Source organism: Acinonyx jubatus, chromosome E4 (assembly GCF_027475565.1).
Source record: "Acinonyx jubatus isolate Ajub_Pintada_27869175 chromosome E4, VMU_Ajub_asm_v1.0, whole genome shotgun sequence".
NCBI lineage: Eukaryota > Metazoa > Chordata > Mammalia > Carnivora > Felidae > Acinonyx > Acinonyx jubatus.
In genome coordinates, this window is record NC_069395.1 from 33,972,989 (window position 1) to 33,991,310 (window position 18,322).

Consider the following 18,322-nt stretch of genomic DNA (forward strand, 5'->3'; position numbering starts at 1 on the left):
AGGACACGGCTTCTCATTTTCTCACCTCATTCCATGCCATGGCCCAAAGGCCCTCCTGGAAGCCACTTTCTACCCCTTGCCCACACACTCCAAGCCCAGGCCTCCTACCCAAGTCCATGTCAACAGCCCTTGGCCGTTGGGAGTAGGGCACGTTCTTATAGACGGCATCGAGGATCTTCTCCTTGACCTGCGTGATGGTGTCACAGTTTAGCACCTTCACTGGGATCTCGGGACTGTTCTCGTTGTCGGGGTTGACGCAGTTCAGGATCTACAAGTGACGACGGAGGGGGAGCAGGATAGGAGTTCAAGGGACAGCTTGAAGGAGTGGGAGGAAGCCCTTGGACTACTCCCCTTTTAAGACGTACCCTCCCTACAAGAGAAATGTCCATGCCTCGGGTTCTCTCGCCTTCCTGCCATCTGCCAAATGATAACCTGAGCCATGCCTACCCTGCCCTTCTCAAAGAATTGGGACTCCACTTTCTAGTTCCTGGTTGGCTTAGGAGCCACTGTAATCCCGGAACGAGGCGTCCTAGGGGTTCAGAGATGGCTCCAGGTGTATCCAGGGCTGGCCACCCACCTCCCAAAGCCTCTATATTAGGAATTAGCAATTTCATATTCTTCCCCATAATGCTAATTTCCCCATACCTAATGGAGGGGGTCTCACCCCACCCCCACCATATCATCTAGGGTAAACTGAGACAGACAGGGCTCTTTAGGCCCACCAGCTGAGATGGGGAGGGGAAACAAAAGCATTTCTGCCACACTCTTGGAACACTTGGCACGCCCCTTAGACTTGCCCCCAGGCCATATCCTAGCCTCTTTATTGATTGGCTTTGTGCTTGGAGAGCAGAGGATGGATCTGAGACAGGAGGTTTGCTGTGTCCCCTAAGTTTCCAGCCTCCTCACCAGGGTCTTGTACTCGATCTGCTGCCGGATGAGCTTGTCCTCGCTCAAGGAGTAGCGGGCCTCACCCGTGATGGCGTCGATGGGACCCTTCTCCATCTGCTGCTTGATGGCGCAGTAGAGCATGAACAGTGGCTCTCCCGCACACTCCTGTGGACACAGGCAAGGGCATGGGCTGTGCCGGGGCACCAGTCTCCTCCTCTCCCTCTCCCGGCCATGTTCCCAGGCCTGCTTTGCTTTGGAGCACCCCCGCCAGGCAGGTTCCTACTCCTGAGGGGTCCCCCTGCAAGCCCCGATGGCCAGGCTTGGAGCAGCCCCCCTCCCATCTTACTCTCAGCTCTAGGTCCCAGCTCGCTCCCAATCTCACCTTCAGGAACTTGTGCAGGAGGAAGGCAAACCAATTGGTCAGCATCTTCTCGGCCACAGACTCTGTCCTGGGGAGGGAGAAGGGGTGAGGGGCAGTCCTTTGTGGAGGGGGTCTCGAGAGGGGGGTCGTCTGGCTTGTACGCACCGTGGCCCAAGAGAACAACAGGGCATCAAAGCATGCAGGGCTGGGAGCCAGGACACCAGAGCGAGAAGTGTGACCTCAGGCCAGAGGCTTCTTCTTTCTGGGCCACAATTCCCTGTGGAACTGGCACTACGGGTCTGCATAGGAAGGTGCCAGGTACCCCTTTCCACAGGGCTATCAATGACCAGTTCTCCTTACTTCCTGCTGGCCTGAGGATGATCAACTGAGTTTCTCTGTCCCTCTGGGATTCCTTGCATGCCTAAATACTCCATTTTCATACCCCAAAGGCCCCTGGTACCTGCCCCTCCAGCCACTCAGAATCAGACTGCCTGTATTCCAAGTCTGACTCTGCCACGGACTGCCTGCGTGACCTCGGGCAAGTCATTTCCCCGGGCAAGTCATTTCTGCAGTCTCTGGGTTCGTTTTCCCCATCTTTGAATAGGGACCATGATAATATCTATCCCACAGGGCTGTTATCAGGATTGAATGAGTTAAGTATGTAAAGCGCTAAGAATAGCACCTGGCACCCGTGAGCACTGTTCCGTAAGTATTAGCTGTCGTTACTGCTATCGCGTGGGCTTGTGGATCCCAGCCACTCAAGTGGAGAGCGGTGTGCATGAGTGTTCAGCGCACAGGGGATCTGCTTTTGCAAGCACCGCCCCTCCCCATCCCCCAACCTGGGCTGCAGATCTGGGGACTGGGGGAAGGAACAAAGCGGCTGTAACAGACCCTCCGTGATGGGGATGGGGATGCCGAGGGGTATTTTAACACCCTACATGTAGTGCAAATTATACCCTCTGGCTGCGGTAAATCCCAGGCATTTGCCAGGGCTGCTCTGCAATCTGGGCCTAGGAGAGAGTGACAATGGCAGAAGAAATTGTAGCTTTGTCCCCTGGCCCCTCCCAGCACCCTCTCCCTGCATTGTGCCTGAGATTAGCTCTAATTTAAATACAACAGTTCTTAATGAGAGTTTCTAATGCTCAGATTGGCAGGATGGGGGTTCAGAACTCATAAAACAAAGCCATTCCTCCTCCCTCCTCACCCCACGTGGGTTCTGGAAGCCTGCGACCTGGCTGGGAGCAGGCTAAAGAGGAGGGTGGGGAAATGGAGATGGTGCATTCCAACCTCTGCTGCCAGAGGGGCTCAGGAGTTCTGCTCTGCTCCCTGGGGCCTCCAGGGAGGGTGGCCTTGGGGGATGGATGCCAAGGTCTCCAGCCCTCTCTCCTGCCAGTAAAAATGGCAAGGGCGGAGGGAGCCTGTGGTGGCTGCTGGTGATTCGGATCCTGGGAACTGGGCGCGGAAGGGAAAGGCTGCAGCAAATCTCCAGCCAGCCTCTGTCCCACAGAACCTTCGGGGAGGATGGAACGGTTCCCTAAGTGCGCTGTCCAATATGGTGGCCAGCATGCGGTGACTGAGCCCTTGGCATGTGGCTAGCGCGACGGAGGAACGGAATTTCACGTTTTAGTTCATTTTAATTCACAGTCACGTGTGGCTACCACACTGGACAGTGCAGCTCTAGAGGCACAAGGAGGGACAGAGACTGGGAGACAGTGTTACCGATGCCATTTTGTCAGTGAGGAAGATAAACAGCAGAGAGGCCGCGTCATGGGCCCGGGACCACACCGCTAGCAGGTGGCAGGGCCGGGATTCGAGCCGGGGTTCGAGCCGAGCTCTGAGCCGAGGTCCGGGCTCCTCCTTCACACTTAGCAGGTGCAGACACAGCCTCCCGGGGCCACGGGGAGATCAGACTCTGCGCCGCGAGAGGCGTGGACACAGGCCACTGCGCGTGGGTGTCATGTCTGCGATAGGGAGCCTGTCATGCTGCTCTAGCAGGGCCCGTGAGCCCGCTGCGACCCCGGCCCCCCTCCCCGCCCCCTGCCGCGGGGCGCACCTGCGGAGGAGCAGCTTGGGGTGGTTCTTGTTCTCCAGATTCTTCTCGATGAGGTCGGACAGCAGCTGCTTGAGGACGTCCGTGGCGTACTCCAGGCGGCCCTGCAGGCCGGTCATGATGAGCGAGGCCACGTTGCCGCGGTCGCGCATGGAGAAGCTGCGCTGTAGCTCCAGGGTGCGGATGAAGGTCAGCAGGAACACCTTGTTGTTGATGAGCTGGGCGAAGAGCTTCAGGGCCTTCTCCACGTGCTGCTGCCCATTTCCCTGCACCTGGGGTGGACGGGACGGGCGCCCCCTCAGAGGACAGGCTTCCGGCCTCCTAGCCCGGCCTCTCCCCGAGGGTCTGGCGTGGCGATAGCTGTAGGACTCTGTCCATGACGCCTACAGCCACCCCGCCCCATCTCCCGCACCTGCGATGGGGTAGGAATGGCTGGGCTCTGAGGTCCACCATCTACCCTGGCCGCCCCCTCAGTTGTGGGGGTTGGCTCCAGGCAGAGCCCTCGCAGGGGATGCCGTCCGTCCGCCTGTCCCAGGGGTACCACAGGAGATACTCCATCAGACTTGCTTGGTTTGCTAGTCTCCCTTTAATCCTCTCTGCCCTGATTTATTATCTTTGGCAAAACAAACCAACAAATGAGCAAACAAACTTCATAGAATCGTAGGTCTTTCCTTAAGCCCCCTTAAATCCATTTGAGAATGTGGCAGAATCGTAGTTAATTAATTTAGTCATTAATTAAAAAATGACAATCAGCCTTTCCCTGGAATCATCCTAAAGAGCCTGGGTGCCCCCCCCCCCACCTTGGCCGTGATCTGCCTGATGAGAAACATCCCTGTGGGGGTGATGCTGTTGTAAGCCGTTTCTCCTCCTTACTCCTGACCTTTCTCTGAGCTATTGGGCCCCATCTGCATTTCCCAGGTCCTGCGTTCCTGCCGGGTGGCTTGGGGAGAGAGGCAGGCCCTACCTCCAGCTCCCGCAGCACGGGATGGTCCTCGATGCCGGGGAACAGGACTCGCATAGCATAGGTACGATAATCCAGGTAGGGGATTCCAGAGCGGTCCAGGTCGCTGGTCAGCTCATTGATGTCTGTCTGGAGCTCAGCAAAGGCTATGAAAATGCAGGGAGACAGGGAGGCTCAGGAGAGCGACCAGGGCAGGGGAGGGGAAAGGCGGGAGAAGACGTTTGTGAAGGCCTGGGGTGTGGAGACAAGGAGGGTTGTTGGGCTGCATCTCCAGAAGGTGTGAGGTATCTCCGGGCCTCCCTTCTTAGGTGGTAGGCACGTGGGCGATTTCTGTATCATTTCCTCCTGTCTGCCAATGCCTAATTTTGCCTTTTCTTTCTGCGTATTACAAGTGTAGTTAAAACAAAGAAAAGGGAAGAACACCATGACTAGTATCATGCATGGGGCTGCAGGTTCTCGAAACAGCGGAGAGGCAGCGGCCAAGGGGATGAAGCCAAGCGCAGAACAGGCAGCCTCCCTCCCCTTTTCTTCCAAGCAAGAGAATAATGAATCAAGATGCAAAGACCTTGGACAAAAATGAACATGAAAACCACCATGAGATCTCGCCCATTAGGGTGGCTATTATAGAAAAATGGACAACAGTGAGTTTTGACGGGGATGTGGAAAAACTGGAACCCTGTGCTGACAGCTCAGAGCCTGGAACCTACTTCAGATGCAGTGTCTCCCCCCTCTCTCTGCCCCTCCCCTGCTCACGCTCTGTCCCTCAAAAATGAATAAATGTTAAAAAAATTAAAAAAAAAAAGGAAAGAGATTCTGACACTTGCAACCACATGGATGCCACAGCACGGATTATGCTTAATGAAGTAAACCAGACGCAAAGAACAAATACCGTGTGATTCCATTTATATGAGAGTCCTAGAGAAGTCAAATTCATAGAAACAAAGTAGAATGGTGGCTGACAGCAGCCAGTGGGGAGGGGCCATGGTTACTGTTTAATGAATACAGAGTTTCAGCTGGGGAAGAAGAGAAAGTTCTGGAATGGCGGTTGTGGTTCCATAACAATGTGAATGTACTTAATGCTACCTAGCTGGAAGGAAGAGCCCTAGGGTGTGGAGACAGTGAGGGTTAAAATGGCAGATTTTATGTGATGTTATGTGTACTTTAACACACACACACACACACACACACACACACACACACAGGGAACTAAGAACACCAAAGCCAGCCTTGCAGCGCCCCAGCCATCAGGCCCTCAGCTGACAGGGGAGCGTTCCTTTGGTGGCAGGTCTGTCTGCCTGATGCCCTTCTCCTCGCCCTTCCCCTGCCCTGGCACCGGAGAAGCCATTCCCCACGTCGCCCCAGCCCAGCCGTGCCCTTTAACCCAGCAGAGAGGGCTTGTTCCTGATCCTGATGTTTGTAGCAAAGGGAGAAATGTTTTGATTCTTAATTGCAATGTTTACCCAGAGAGCCCGGTGGGTCCTCAGCCCGAGGGGACACCAGATATATGTGTCACCTCGAGGCTGTGGTTGCGTGGGAGATGGAAGGAAGCAATCGCTACTCCCACGTGTGTCCACGGCCGAGGACACCAGCGAGTGGTGGCCTTCAGAGCGCTCGGCCTGTGGCACGGGTAGAAAACAAGCCCTGGGGGAGGGGAGGGGATAAGGCCGGAGACAGGTGAAGAGCTTCCTTGCCTCTCCTGCTGTTGCTGCCTCCACACGCTCTGAGAGCAACTATGCAAGAAACAGGAGCCGGATTCCCATCTGGGGGACCTATAGCAACTGAAAGCCGAGCCTGGGAGGCTCTGACTGTGGGGAGACCGAGGCCCCGAAAGGGAGAGAAAGGCTCCCAGACTGGGAGATGAGTCAGGGCTCAGGAAGGCCAGGAACAAGATGGTCAGACCTGGGGCCTCGCCCTGGGCATTCTTAATGGGACTTCTCTAATGCTAAAAGCAAAGTAAGTTTCTGGGAAAACAGGCTGAGGGTGGGAGGGATGGAAACAGCGATAAGAGCAGTTTCCCGGGAGGCAGTAAAGGACTGGTGACGAAAGATGGGGCCAGGAAGCGAGACAGTGCCTCCACCTACCTTCCTTACACTCCAGGGCCACGCGGGACTCCAGGTTGTCCATCTGCATCTGGAGCCTCTTGAGAGTGAGGTCGTTTTCTCGAGACTTCCGCTTGTAGGCAATGAGGACGATGATGACGATGATGAGCAGGAGGCTGCCGCCCGCCGCGATGCTCACAATGGCTGGCAGGGTCAGCAAGCTGTCTGAGATGACACTCACCGAGCCAGGAGAGAACACCATCCCGCCCACGTGAACCTGTGCATTGCACACACACAGACGCTGTAGAGCCCTGGCATGCCATCGATCCTTATGTTTCAGAAAGGGCAATGAGTGACCACGGCCACACAGTACAGACTTGGACATGAAACAACTTCCTGCTTATCGTCTCCCTTTCCTTTCTTGGGTTCTCAACTTCTACCCATCTCAATGTAGAACATGATGAAGAGGGGCTATGGAGGAAGTAGACGGGACAGCCTCATTTTATGACAGATCATGCATGCACGGCGAGGAGGTGGGGGGAGTCATAAAAGGAAGCGGGTTCACTCACCATGACTTTGTGCTGCCCCGTGAGGTTGGGAGGCTCGCAGAGGAGCTGTGTCTCCGACACAGTGACAGCACACGGGGTCTCTCCAATCAGCACGGTGTAGTTGAGTTTGGCACCTCCAGAGGCAGGAGGGCAGAGGTTTTTGCCCTGGGGAGAACAGTAATCTTACAAGAAACAATTGACGCAGGGACGCAGAAGTTAACTGCCTAAAAAAGAGATGAAAGCCGTGGGGGAAGGGCAGCCGTGCAAAAACCAATAGACGACTCCGTGCAGGGTTTCTGGGGAAAACTTCAAACAGCCCCAATTTCCAGAGAAAGAGAGAGAAAATGCGGGGAGGAGAGAAAGCAAGGGAGGAAGGGATGGGAAGAAGACTGGAAGGAGAGACAGACTCCAAACCAGGGAGCATTTGGAGGAGAGCACGTGGGATATAAAGGAAAGTAACAAAACAGGTGGACGAATCGTTCTGGGGCACCGTGACCCCTCGGAATAGGCACACGGGCTACGGTGGCCACGGGAGCGGTCAATGAAAGGAAGTGTTTGCTTCCAAGGCGCTGCCGAATTTTGGCGTCCCAAAGCTCACAAGAACAAACAGCAACATTGTAAAGTGTTCCTTGAGAATCCCAAGGGCCAGATATATGGCTGGATGGGTCAATATCTATAAACAAGCTCCCTTTTCAGGGAGATGGCAGCTTTGCGAGGCTGTGAGCACAGAGAGGCGAACAGGAAAGGCCGGGAGTGAGGGGGGCTGTCACCATCACGGCACGGGCCAGGCACTGCTCTCTGCCCATCCTACCTTCAGAATGATGGGGGATCCTGGCTTTTGATCCAACACTCCGGTAGGACTGAGCAGTTCGAAGGTTGGGTTGGGGTAGTAGATGAACTTGGTGTCGTTGTAAATGAGCAAGGACTGGACGTTATTAAAGACGAATCCAAACTCATCTGGCCGTTCCACAGTGTCCAGGCCGGGCCGGTAGTCCGTGGTCAGAGAGGGTGCCAGGCAGGTTAGGGTGGTGGTGTTCACAACTTTACAAACCTGGGAGGGCCAGAGTGCAGCATTTAAATGCAGATCGAGTGAGAGGTGGGGGGGGGGGTCACACTACCACCTCCCGCCCTCTCTTTGCTTTGGCTTGTCACCCCCTGATTACTTGGTTGTCTTCATTAGATGGTGAGCCCCTTGAGAAAAAGGACTGTGAAATTTGGGAGACTGGGGCACACATGTTAACCTCATTCATTCATTCACCAACGTCGTTTGACCGCCTGTTCTGTGTCAGCCGCTATGCTAGCAGCTGGGGCCATTTAGTGACACTGTCATCGTCTGGAGGAGGAGACAAATGACCAAACACGCATTATAACATAGTCCCAGACGGGGACCGGACTGCAGTAGGGGTTTGAGCACCGCTAAATACATGAGTGCCTGTGTGAAAGGCCCAGTGGGCAAGGACCAGGCAGGGTAGGAGGGTGTGTGTGTGAGACAGAGTGCATGGCCGTGGCCTGAGGATGACTCAGGGACACTTTTCCTTGCACAAAAGGAGTGAAATGTAACCTGAAGAACGAGCAGGACTCTCCTAGACAAGGAGGGGGAGGGGTGGGGGCAACGAGTCCCAGGCAGAAGGAAGGGCAGCAAAGGCCTGGGGAGGAGGGAGTTTGAGGACAAAGCAGGACAGCAGTGTAGACAGGGTGTGTATGTGTTGGGGAGCAGGGAGTAGCATGAGATGAGCACTCTGCCAGCACATAGTAGGTGTTCAGTTAATGTTTACTGAATACACTGATGAGTAAAAAGAATCCTTCAAGTCTTGAAGCATTCTGTTCAGGATCTCTCTCTTCTGCAGCCAGGCGCCCCCTCACTCTGCACAAGGGAGTAGCCCGCGTACGGATACTGAGGTCATAATGTCCTTCCTTTTTGGGTAGACCCTGGTGTCTGTACTAAAATCCTAGCTGAGCTGGCCTCGACTTAGCGTGAGCGGCGCCATTCCCTTCTCTGGTGGTTTAGTTCCAGGGCTGTCCAGGGCGGTGGCCGGACCGAAGAAACCGCCACAGGACCCTGCGTGGCATGTGGACAAAACCCGATTCCCACGCGCTCTCCTCCTGGCTTGCGCTCAGCACGGTCCTGGTTGGGGCTCTGGGTGTCCCAGCAACAGCCAAGGGCATCTGGGAGAGCTCAGCCTGCTCAAGTACACGCTGTCCTGTCAGGTTCACATGTGTTGTGAGTCTGGCCAACATACACACACACACACACACACACACACACACACACACGAGCTTCGTGTTCCGAAAACAAGACCCCGTGTGAAATCGCAGAGAAGCTGACCCTGGCACAGAGATTATGTCAGGCCCCCAAGTCCAAGTGTTAACCCCCACTTTCCAGAGGGAGTTTAAGAGTTTCACTAGAACAGCCTGCTGAGGGCTGCATGCCCGGGCGGGGGAGGGCTCCCTAGACCAGACTCCTCTCTGAATAAGCAAATCACTCCCAAACAAGCAGGCTCTGTTCGTTAACTGCCCGGTGCTGCATCGGCACTTTATTTGCCAAAATTCCTGGGGGTTTTGCGGCCTTTGCCTTGGCCCTTCTCACGTCTCACTGGGGATGCTTCAAAATCCAGAGGCAAGAGGTAGACCCAGTGGGCTGAAGACGTGCCTGTGGGGGCGGGGGGCAGAGTTCTTCTGTCCCCACCGCTCTTGACAGAGAGCTCCCGACAGTAAAGGCAGGGGGCAGAGGTCACCACCTTCCCGTTGTGGAGCCAGGCTTGATGAAGAGACCACATCCAGGTGGCTCCTCCAGGCCTGTCTGTCTGCAGGCTCCAGGCAGGTCACTACTGAGCCTGAGGACCCCCAGCTCTCAACAGGGAGGAACCATCACTTAACTCCTTGAAACACGGAGGGCACAGTGGGTGGGCTGGGGAGCTGCTGGGGAGATTCCTGCCCAGGGTTGCAAGACCTTAGCCTTTGCAGATGGATGTCAGGTATAGGGAAGGCCTTTCCAGACCAGTCTTCTCTTCAAATGGCTTCGTGGGGACTAAGGCCGCAGGCTTTGGAGGTTAACCTCGTCAGTCACATACTTACTCTGTACTGCCTTAACCATGTCTTTTACTTCCTGTACTTCTACTGCTGTGACATCTGGGGCCTTACGACCTGGAGGGGTCCCCCTCCCAGGACCAGCCAGTGCCTAGAGACCGCAAACAACCTGCCTGCTAGAGCATGCTGTTGTGATGCAAACCAATCAGTCCGGAGCCCAGACCCCGGACTGCCTCCTTTTCCACACTCTGAGCACCCATCCACCATCCCTAATCATACCAGGCCGGGCACCGGACAATCAGGAACAGCCCCCGTGCCCCAGAGGCCGCTAAAACGATTCGGACTGGGCACTCCTAAGCCTGTTTACCTTGCCTTCATGCTTCCTTCCTGCAGAAGCCATAATAAAGGCTCTCGCCACAGTGCCCTTTCCTCCCTCTGCTTCCAGACACCCCCCCCCCCGCCCCCGCCGCCGGCTGCTTCCCCCTTGGTGTGGAAGCCCCCTTCCCTTGGGGTCTGTGAGTATAACAAACTATCTTTCCAATGACAGTTGCCTCCTGTGCTGTTGGCCTTGACATACCTGAGTAATAGTGAAACCTTCATTTCAAAACACGTACCTAATTTATTTAGGGGTTTTATCCTTCCTGAGTGTCAGGCCACTGTTCCCATTTCCACCCCTCATTTTCCTTCCTTCCACTTAGTCCTTGGAGTTTGACAAGGTGGTCTGTGAGCTACTGGGAACACTGGCTTCAGTCTGGAAGTGGAGTGGGAGCATAGGTCTTTTTACCCCCGGATCAGGCTCTCCACTTGGGATAAGGAGGCACGTGCTCTCCTGGCCCAAAGAGCTGTGACCAGGGTGGAAACTAAAGGTGTGATACGGGTGTCCCTGCATGTCTGCTATGATGGAACGTCATAACCAGATCACCAGCATCTCACGGGGTCTGGTAATGAAGAGTCCAGGTTTTGGGGGGATCTAGTTGCTTCTGCCTCCAGCTACCCTCGTGGCTGGGGGCAAGCCGTTACTCCTTTCTGGCATTAGTTTCCTCAGCTATACAACGAGGGGGGGGGGGACCAGATGATCCCTGTAACTTTTCCAGAACTTGCCTTCAAATGCTGTGTCATTTTGTGCCTTTCTGTGTTTCCTAAGGAAGCTTCCAGCATGCGGGGGGTCTGTCAGGGATAAAAGGGTAGGCACAGTACCATCTTTCCTGTCTTTATCACAGCTACTCAATCCCCTGAGGTCAAAGCAGCAATAATAGCAATTATATGAAAAATAACGGCCATAATAGCATCTCCTGGACTATAATTACGAATACAGCAGTGTTTCAGAGAATACCGGCTAACAAGACTGAGGGGGAAGCCACCAGAACTAACTAAAAAATGTGTAATGACATCTCAGACATTCTACTTTTATGATAGGGAACTTCTTTAAAAACCACAAACGTCCGTAGAGAAAAAAAATTAAGTTACATGGCTCCGCACCGAGGAGTAAAGTAAAATGTTCGACTGATCACCTTCGCAGCCGGGGTAGGACTAGCTGCTCGCAGTGACTGCCGTTTCTCAAGCGCTAACCTAGTGCCCGCCAAGGGCTTTGTGTTACAGATCTGCGAGGAGAGTCTTATCGTCAGCGTTTACACAGTCAGAGAATAGTGGATAACAGAGGTTAAACGACTTGATCGTGGTCGTACGACTAATGGAGGGCAGCGTCCTGCTTCCAATTCAGATGTGTCTGCCTCTGGAGCCAGCATTTCTTCACCCTTCCACACTGCTTCTTACGGGACCTCAAAGCAAACATAGCATGAAACCAGGAGCCCTTCTGTGCTCTCTCTTAAGCTCAGAAGCCAGGACATTTATATACTCGCCCTCTGACGAGAAATGATTATGCTGTAATTGCAAGAGTCCTTGGAAGGTTCAGGTGTTTGGGGCCATGATTCCAAGCTCAGGGTCTTGAACTAACTTTCTTCCCCCATAGACGGCTGCTCCAGTGCACCTGGTTGGAAGAGGGAGCTAACACGGACCTCATCACATTGCAAACCCAGACGCAGAGCTGTGGTTATAGGGAGGGCCAGGCGGACCAGCGGTTACTCACATTGACAGACTCCTTGCCATTAAACTTGACTCGGACCCTTGGCTCCTGAATGACATCCAGGTTGAAGCCTGTGATGGTCAGGGGTGTGTGGCCACTGGGAACAAGCAGAGGCTGGGTTAGGTTAAAAGCCCTCTCAAACGGCTACCACCTCGACCCCGGCCCCCTCACAAGACAGGGGTTCTGTCAGGTGGCAGCTGGGCGTTATCCGTCCCACCTCTGCCTCACCTGGCAATGCTCCACTCCGGCTCAATGCGCTGCACCCGGGGGTCATCTATGTACTCGAACTGCAGGTTGTTATCCACGCGGGCTCGGTCGACACTCACGGAAACGGGGACTGGGCCCAGTCCGTTGGATGACGGGGGTGAGACACACACGATCTCGTTCATTGACCGCCTGACAGGGAGACAGCAAGAGGGTTGTAAAGAAAGGCATTGGCAATGAGGAGAGCTCTCTGGCTTCAGAGGCGATTTTCCTCAGTCTGAGGGTATGTATGGCCCACGAAATGCTCTGTTCCTTCATACTCTACACAACGGAACATATCCCTTATCGGTGTATATCAGTGCCTCTTTTTACTGGAGATCCGACTCTGGTTGGACGAGGGAGGGAACACGTTGAAGAAGGGGACTGGAGAATGTGGGGCAGGGGTCAGGGCTTTGTGGGCTTTGGGTGATCTTTTCTGGATTTTTCTAGAATAGGCTAGTTAGCCAGTGCCTAGAGTCTGGTCAGTCATTCAGTAAGTATTCACTGAGCACCTACTATGCAGAGAAGGGAACACAGTCCTTGCCCTTAGGGAGTTTATAACCGGAGGAGGAGATGATTGGCTGATACTGAGCACGTTGGGTTCTCACCCATGGATTCTCTCAGGATTCTCTATATCCCCAAGGCCTCATCGGAGTATCCGGCAAATAGCAGCTGTTCAGGTTTTCATGCACAAGAGATGCCCTGAGGATAAGTCTGTGTGCTTGCTGAGGACTGAGGTCATGTAGTCTCCATGTTTCTCGAGTCCCCATAGTGGGGACCTAATGAATGCTGGGTCCTGATGGTGACTGGAGAGTTTCTGGGAACTTCCCCATCAGCAGCTCTCACGGCCCTTGTTCTCATTATTTTTAGAAGTATCTAGCCCCTAGATATATTGACTAAGTGGTCTATATTGCTATAAACTGAGTAGTGGGATGGATTGCTCACAGGGACTGGAATGGTGTTTGGGCCCAGGACGTGGCCCACACCGTGGGAGTAAAGGGGCAGGCACCTGTGTGAACACGCCCAGAACAGGCGCGCACACGCCTCACACGTACAGCCTTCCAGTGCTCCTTTGAGCCCATCTCACCCATAGAACTCGCAGGTCTGGTTGCCCAGATATACAGCCACGCTGCTGCCTGCCCCGAGGTAATGGCCTGTGATGGTTACCATGGTGCCTCCCGATTCTGGTCCTCGGATGGGGTTGAGCGACAGCACGGAAGGGTTCTTTGGAAAAAAAACAGAGAAACGGTCACACTCAGGTTTGGGCCAAAGGGACAGACCCACGATGGACGTAACGACCAAAGGAGGAGCTGTGTCCCTGCTCAGAGTGCAGGTACTTTTTCTGCCCTTTCTCAATCTCTTCTCCTGGAGCTGAGGCCCTTTCTAAGAAGAGGCTCTTGGCATGTCCAGGGAAGGCAGACGGACCGAGCTTTAGAATTAATTAACTCCCTGGGGAGTCTCATGCTCATAACACCAATGGGAAGGCAGAGGTAACACCGACTAATCTATCAATTAGTTTACAAATTGAGAGCAATTTGAAAATGCTTCTCTATCTAGAGCCTGTACTGATTTTTTTTGGCACAAAATCGATTAGGTTGAATAAAGCATCCTTGTCTGGATTGGGCCACTAAGGGGCCAAAGTCCTCCATTAATGGCCCTTGCACATGTCCTGTCCCTTCCTAAGCACATGAGGGGCACGGCCGGGGGCCTGTCAGTGTTAGATACAGCTTCCCCGCCACCTTCATCAGGAGGATGTCCTATCGATGGCCAGCACATTTTAGTCAACTCCCTAAGCTGTAAAATAAAATCCGAAGCTTGAAAGAAATGTCATGTGGCCTACGGTGCATCCGGCGGCTGACCTAAATAAGAAAGGAATTGCTCCTGTCTGGAAGGCCAGGCTGGGGGAGTGGGAAGTGCTTTTAACTGAACAACTATACCTGCATGAATTCTAGACCGCATTAGCCGGTCACTGTCCATTGGCCCCGAAGCAAGCTTCTAGATCACTCTGGGCTTTTGTTTGCTCCAATGTCAAGAGAGAGGAGGGCGGGCTAAATGATCTCTAAAGCCTCTCCCATCTGGGACATTCTACGGTTTTCTCTCCCCTCCCCCCTCCCCCGTCTTTCTGTGTTTGCTGCTCACAGGAGACCCTGTCTGTCCTGCGTTGAAGATAGGGGAAGCCGGTGGCAGGCAGACAATGGTACTCTCCAATCTGAGGAAAAGACGACTATGAGAAACGGACAGAGATGCCAAGATAAGAAGGCAGAGCCTGGAAAACCTAAAACAAGCAGTAAAATGCTTTAGAGAGAATAAAATGTTGTGGTCTAATGATTTTTTCAAAACTCTTAGCAAGGCTGGTTTGACCCCATCTGCTGGTGTTAACACTTTTTAATGAAGAACTCAATGTGGCAATATAGAAAAGTGTCAGCAAAGGGACTCCAGAGCCCCAGAAGCAAGTTATTGATTCAGCAGGAAGGTAGCCCCAGCAGATTCCAAGGCCCCAGAAGCACGCTATCGATTCAGCAGGAATACAGTGCCGGCCTTCGAGAAAGTTGTCGTGATTCTACTACCCGCCGCCCGAGCGCGAAGAGATGTCTTCAGCTGTGAGTGTGCATCAGTGTGCCTAACCACACCATCACACGGAGCAACTCACTCAGTACCCCCTGCTCCCATGGTCCTGCCACAGACACTTGTCTCTGCAGGATTTGAAGTGACTTCTCTAAACTCCCACTCGAGATAGCTTTGGCAGAAAACAAAGCATGTGGATAAATATAGACCTTTTTAATTAGGTCCCTCAGGGGATCTGTCCTCATTAGGCTGGAATGAGACTAAGATATCACACTGGCAGGACAAAGGGTGGCCCCCTCCCTCCCTTACGCGCAGGATCCACTTTCTAAGAAAGACCTGATCTTGCCTTATTTAGAATTCTGGCCCGTGACTCTCTGAGACTCTAATAGCATCGTCAGTCACACATCCATCCTACCCCCGGCTTGAGGGGGGTGTGGGGCCTTTGTGGGAGAAGCCTAGAACAGGCTGGGAGCCCCGTAGCCCACAATACTCACCACAAAGGTGTACTGTTGATGGGACTTGGTCATGAACTCTGGCTTACACTCGCCAATGCATAGGCGTACAGGCCCGGAGGTGGTTCCCACGAGGGCATGGCCCATCTCACAGACGATCCTGAGGAGAGAGCAAATCTTCCCGTGAGAGGCCTGGCCACAGCCCACATCCCTGCCTATACTTCTCATCTTACCTCCCCCGTGCCCCCCACACCCCCACCCCCGTCCCAACGAATGACTCATCACACACTTGCACTGGTGCTGTACCAAGACTCAGCTTGCTCACCCATCTAGCTGTGTGACCTCGGGTAAAGTGCTTTCCCTTTCTGGGCTTCAGCCTCTCAACTGTACAGTGAGAAGCCGAATGAGATCACCTCTAAAGTTCGGAGTGCCTCCAAATGCTATGCTGCTTAATTCTCGGAATCGACCTGCATTCCCAGTGCCTCTGAGGTGCCTAGCACAGGGTAGTTACCCAGTATTTGTGGGAAAAAACCCAATGTCCAACAGAGAGACCCAGGGGCAGTAATTTCGCGTTCCTTCCTGTGTGACAAGCCAAAATGGCAACTCGCCCTAAAGGAGTGAGTGAGGGCCTGTCTGCCAAGGTGACTCAACAGTGGTTTGTTTCCTACAGTGAGGTTTAAAAAGGGAATAGATAATCTGACGAGATAGTGAACGCCCAAAGCAGGAGCTCCCGGCCAAAGGGAGGAGCGAAGTCCCTCGGCAGCAGAAGGGGTGGATGGCGGATGAGTTCATTAGGACAGCAGTTGACAGTGGAGTCCCACTTAATCAAAGTCTGAGCGCCCTAAGCTGGTGGGCGAGGCAGCGAACCAGCCGTGGGGTTGGAAGTCACGTCTCACATTAAGAGGCTGGGTAGCTGGAGGCAAGAGGGGGATACAGTGTTTTCTCTCATGAAGTGCAGATCAATACCCCCAGTGATGACCTCCCTGGTGCCTGAGATCAGTTACAACAAGCACATTTAGACACTGGTTGCCTTGGCCACAGCAGCCTTCTCGAAAGGGCGGGCAGCTGGAGGATACGGGAGAGACTGAAGAAATCAGGTTCTCGGGGGGCTCTCTCGCTTGGAATTAGAAGGCACGGGGTCCCATGAGGCTCCGCAAAAGAGAACCCAAGGACGGAAGAAAGGACTTTCGATTCCTTCCAACACTGCACAAGAGTTCGGAGCAGTCTGGTGCCCCCGGTAGGTTTGCTTAGCGGGGAGGCAGGAAAACAGACCCCGGTGCACTCATCCCCAGCATTACGCCGGCACCATGGGGGTAGATCCGCGTCTAGCTGGGAGGCGCTTATCGCCACGGCTTCTCCAGGAAGGAAGGTAACTAAACAGAGATTTCATTTCGATGTAATAAAACTTGCATTAAACAAACACACCACACGCTCGCACACACGGCATGCCACAGATCTCCACCTCCTTCATAACAGTTAATCCCAAATAAGTACTTTAACTCCTGGTGAATATTTACTTAACATGCAATAACTGTCTTATCACGTTTAGCATATTAGATTCAACAAGAAAGTACTGAATGCGCATGGAAGGGTAGTCTCCCTTCCCTTCCTCCATGAATAAATAAATTAATTACGAACCCAGAGTAAAGCTGATAGGGATGATCAATTAGTATTTTACACAGAACTGTCTTCTTAAACCTCATTAGCAGAGCATTTGAGAAGCTTAATTTAAGGTACTGTGTGTGGTTATTTTCAGGCAGCTACCTGCTCGGAGTAACAAATCTCTCATCCTGTTTCCTGGGCCCTAGTGCCTGCACCTGTTTGGGGTCCCTGCCGTCCTGCAAACCATATGCCCTGTACTCCTGAGACGCTTCAGAGGAGAATCTGTCATCCATTGCAGGAGAAGAGGAGGACAAAGAAGAAGGGGGAGCAGATAAATCTCTTTCCTTCTCTCGTCTCTCCCTCACCACCCCCTGGACACTCTGTGCTACAGTCATCCTCCAGAAGAAAGGAGGAAGAAGAGATCATGGTAGGCTTGATATCACGGAGGGAGGAAATATGACAACCTGTGAAAGCCATGGGCATACTTTTTCCTCCTGGATCCAGGGGTCTGTGCAGGAGAGGAGAAGGCCTAGAATGGCCCATTCAGCTGTCTCTGTAGGGTGTGAACAATGGCCTAGAACCCTTTGGTGCACCGTCTTTTCTAGAACATTTCCTTATGTCCCAAAACATAAGCTTTACATATCAGGGACCTGGGAGAAGGGGGACAGATGTGAGAAGAGTACTGCCCAAGTGTCCAAGGCTGAGTGCCCGCGGTTGGCCCTGAATGCCCCACCGCGAAGGGCATGATGCAAGGGGGGCAGGGGTAGGCTGCAGCAAGGTGCCAGAGCACTACCCTGGGTTCCCTTCCTTGGCACTGTGACTGATGCCTCTCCCCACCCATGGAATGAGGTTCACCTTCACCTGTGAGTGGGAAGCAGGCAGGGGGAAGCTGTGGGCTGTAGCAAAGGGTTTGGGGTGGTAGGGAAGAACTGGGAGAGAATCCTAAGGAATTGAGAAGCACGCGGAAGAACCCCAATGACCTCTCACTCTCCTTCCTTTTATTCCCGGTCCACCCCCCTCCCCCGCCCCGTGCGTGCTCGCACTGAAGGTTGGAATATACAGAATACAATTGTATCATTTGTTCTCTGAGCTCAGGGAGAGAGGAAGGTAAGGAAGAAGCAGGGGAGGCTGCGGGGAGTAAAAAGGGTTATACTGAGGAATGATGGTCGGGCCATGGCAGATTGGGTACCTTAATAATAAATAAGAGCTACAATTTACTGAGCTGTGATCACAGCAGGCACGGTACAAGATAGGCTCTCGTGTCATCTCGAGCTCCCCTGCAGGGCGGTCCTATTAGCTCCATTTTATGGGCAATGAAACCAAGGCTCAGAGATGCCACGTGACTTGTCCACGGCCACAGCGGCAGAGCCACGGTTCAAATCCAGGTCAACCTGACTCCAAAGCTTGAGCCTTTGACCATTCTGGTCTACTGAATGCAGAATTAATGGAACGCTTTCTATGTATTTTGGGGAGGGGACAGGGTGGACGTGGCAGCAATGTCGG

General features: G+C 53.4%; 1 protein-coding gene across 1 annotated transcript in view; it reads right to left on the bottom strand.

The window, feature by feature from the left end:
* The window catches only part of PLXNA2 (plexin A2), a 206,946-nt gene that overhangs the window by 12,701 nt on the left and 175,923 nt on the right, over window positions 1-18,322 (bottom strand). The window contains exons 14-25 of the mRNA XM_027074538.2: window positions 15,260-15,377; window positions 13,288-13,424; window positions 12,186-12,353; window positions 11,961-12,054; window positions 7,659-7,898; window positions 6,869-7,012; window positions 6,342-6,576; window positions 4,264-4,406; window positions 3,303-3,571; window positions 1,271-1,337; window positions 907-1,053; window positions 109-268 (exon numbers count right to left, since the gene is read on the bottom strand). Of these exons, the coding sequence (XP_026930339.1) occupies window positions 109-268; window positions 907-1,053; window positions 1,271-1,337; window positions 3,303-3,571; window positions 4,264-4,406; window positions 6,342-6,576; window positions 6,869-7,012; window positions 7,659-7,898; window positions 11,961-12,054; window positions 12,186-12,353; window positions 13,288-13,424; window positions 15,260-15,377 (1,922 nt within the window). The remainder of the gene's footprint in view (window positions 1-108; window positions 269-906; window positions 1,054-1,270; window positions 1,338-3,302; window positions 3,572-4,263; window positions 4,407-6,341; window positions 6,577-6,868; window positions 7,013-7,658; window positions 7,899-11,960; window positions 12,055-12,185; window positions 12,354-13,287; window positions 13,425-15,259; window positions 15,378-18,322) is intronic.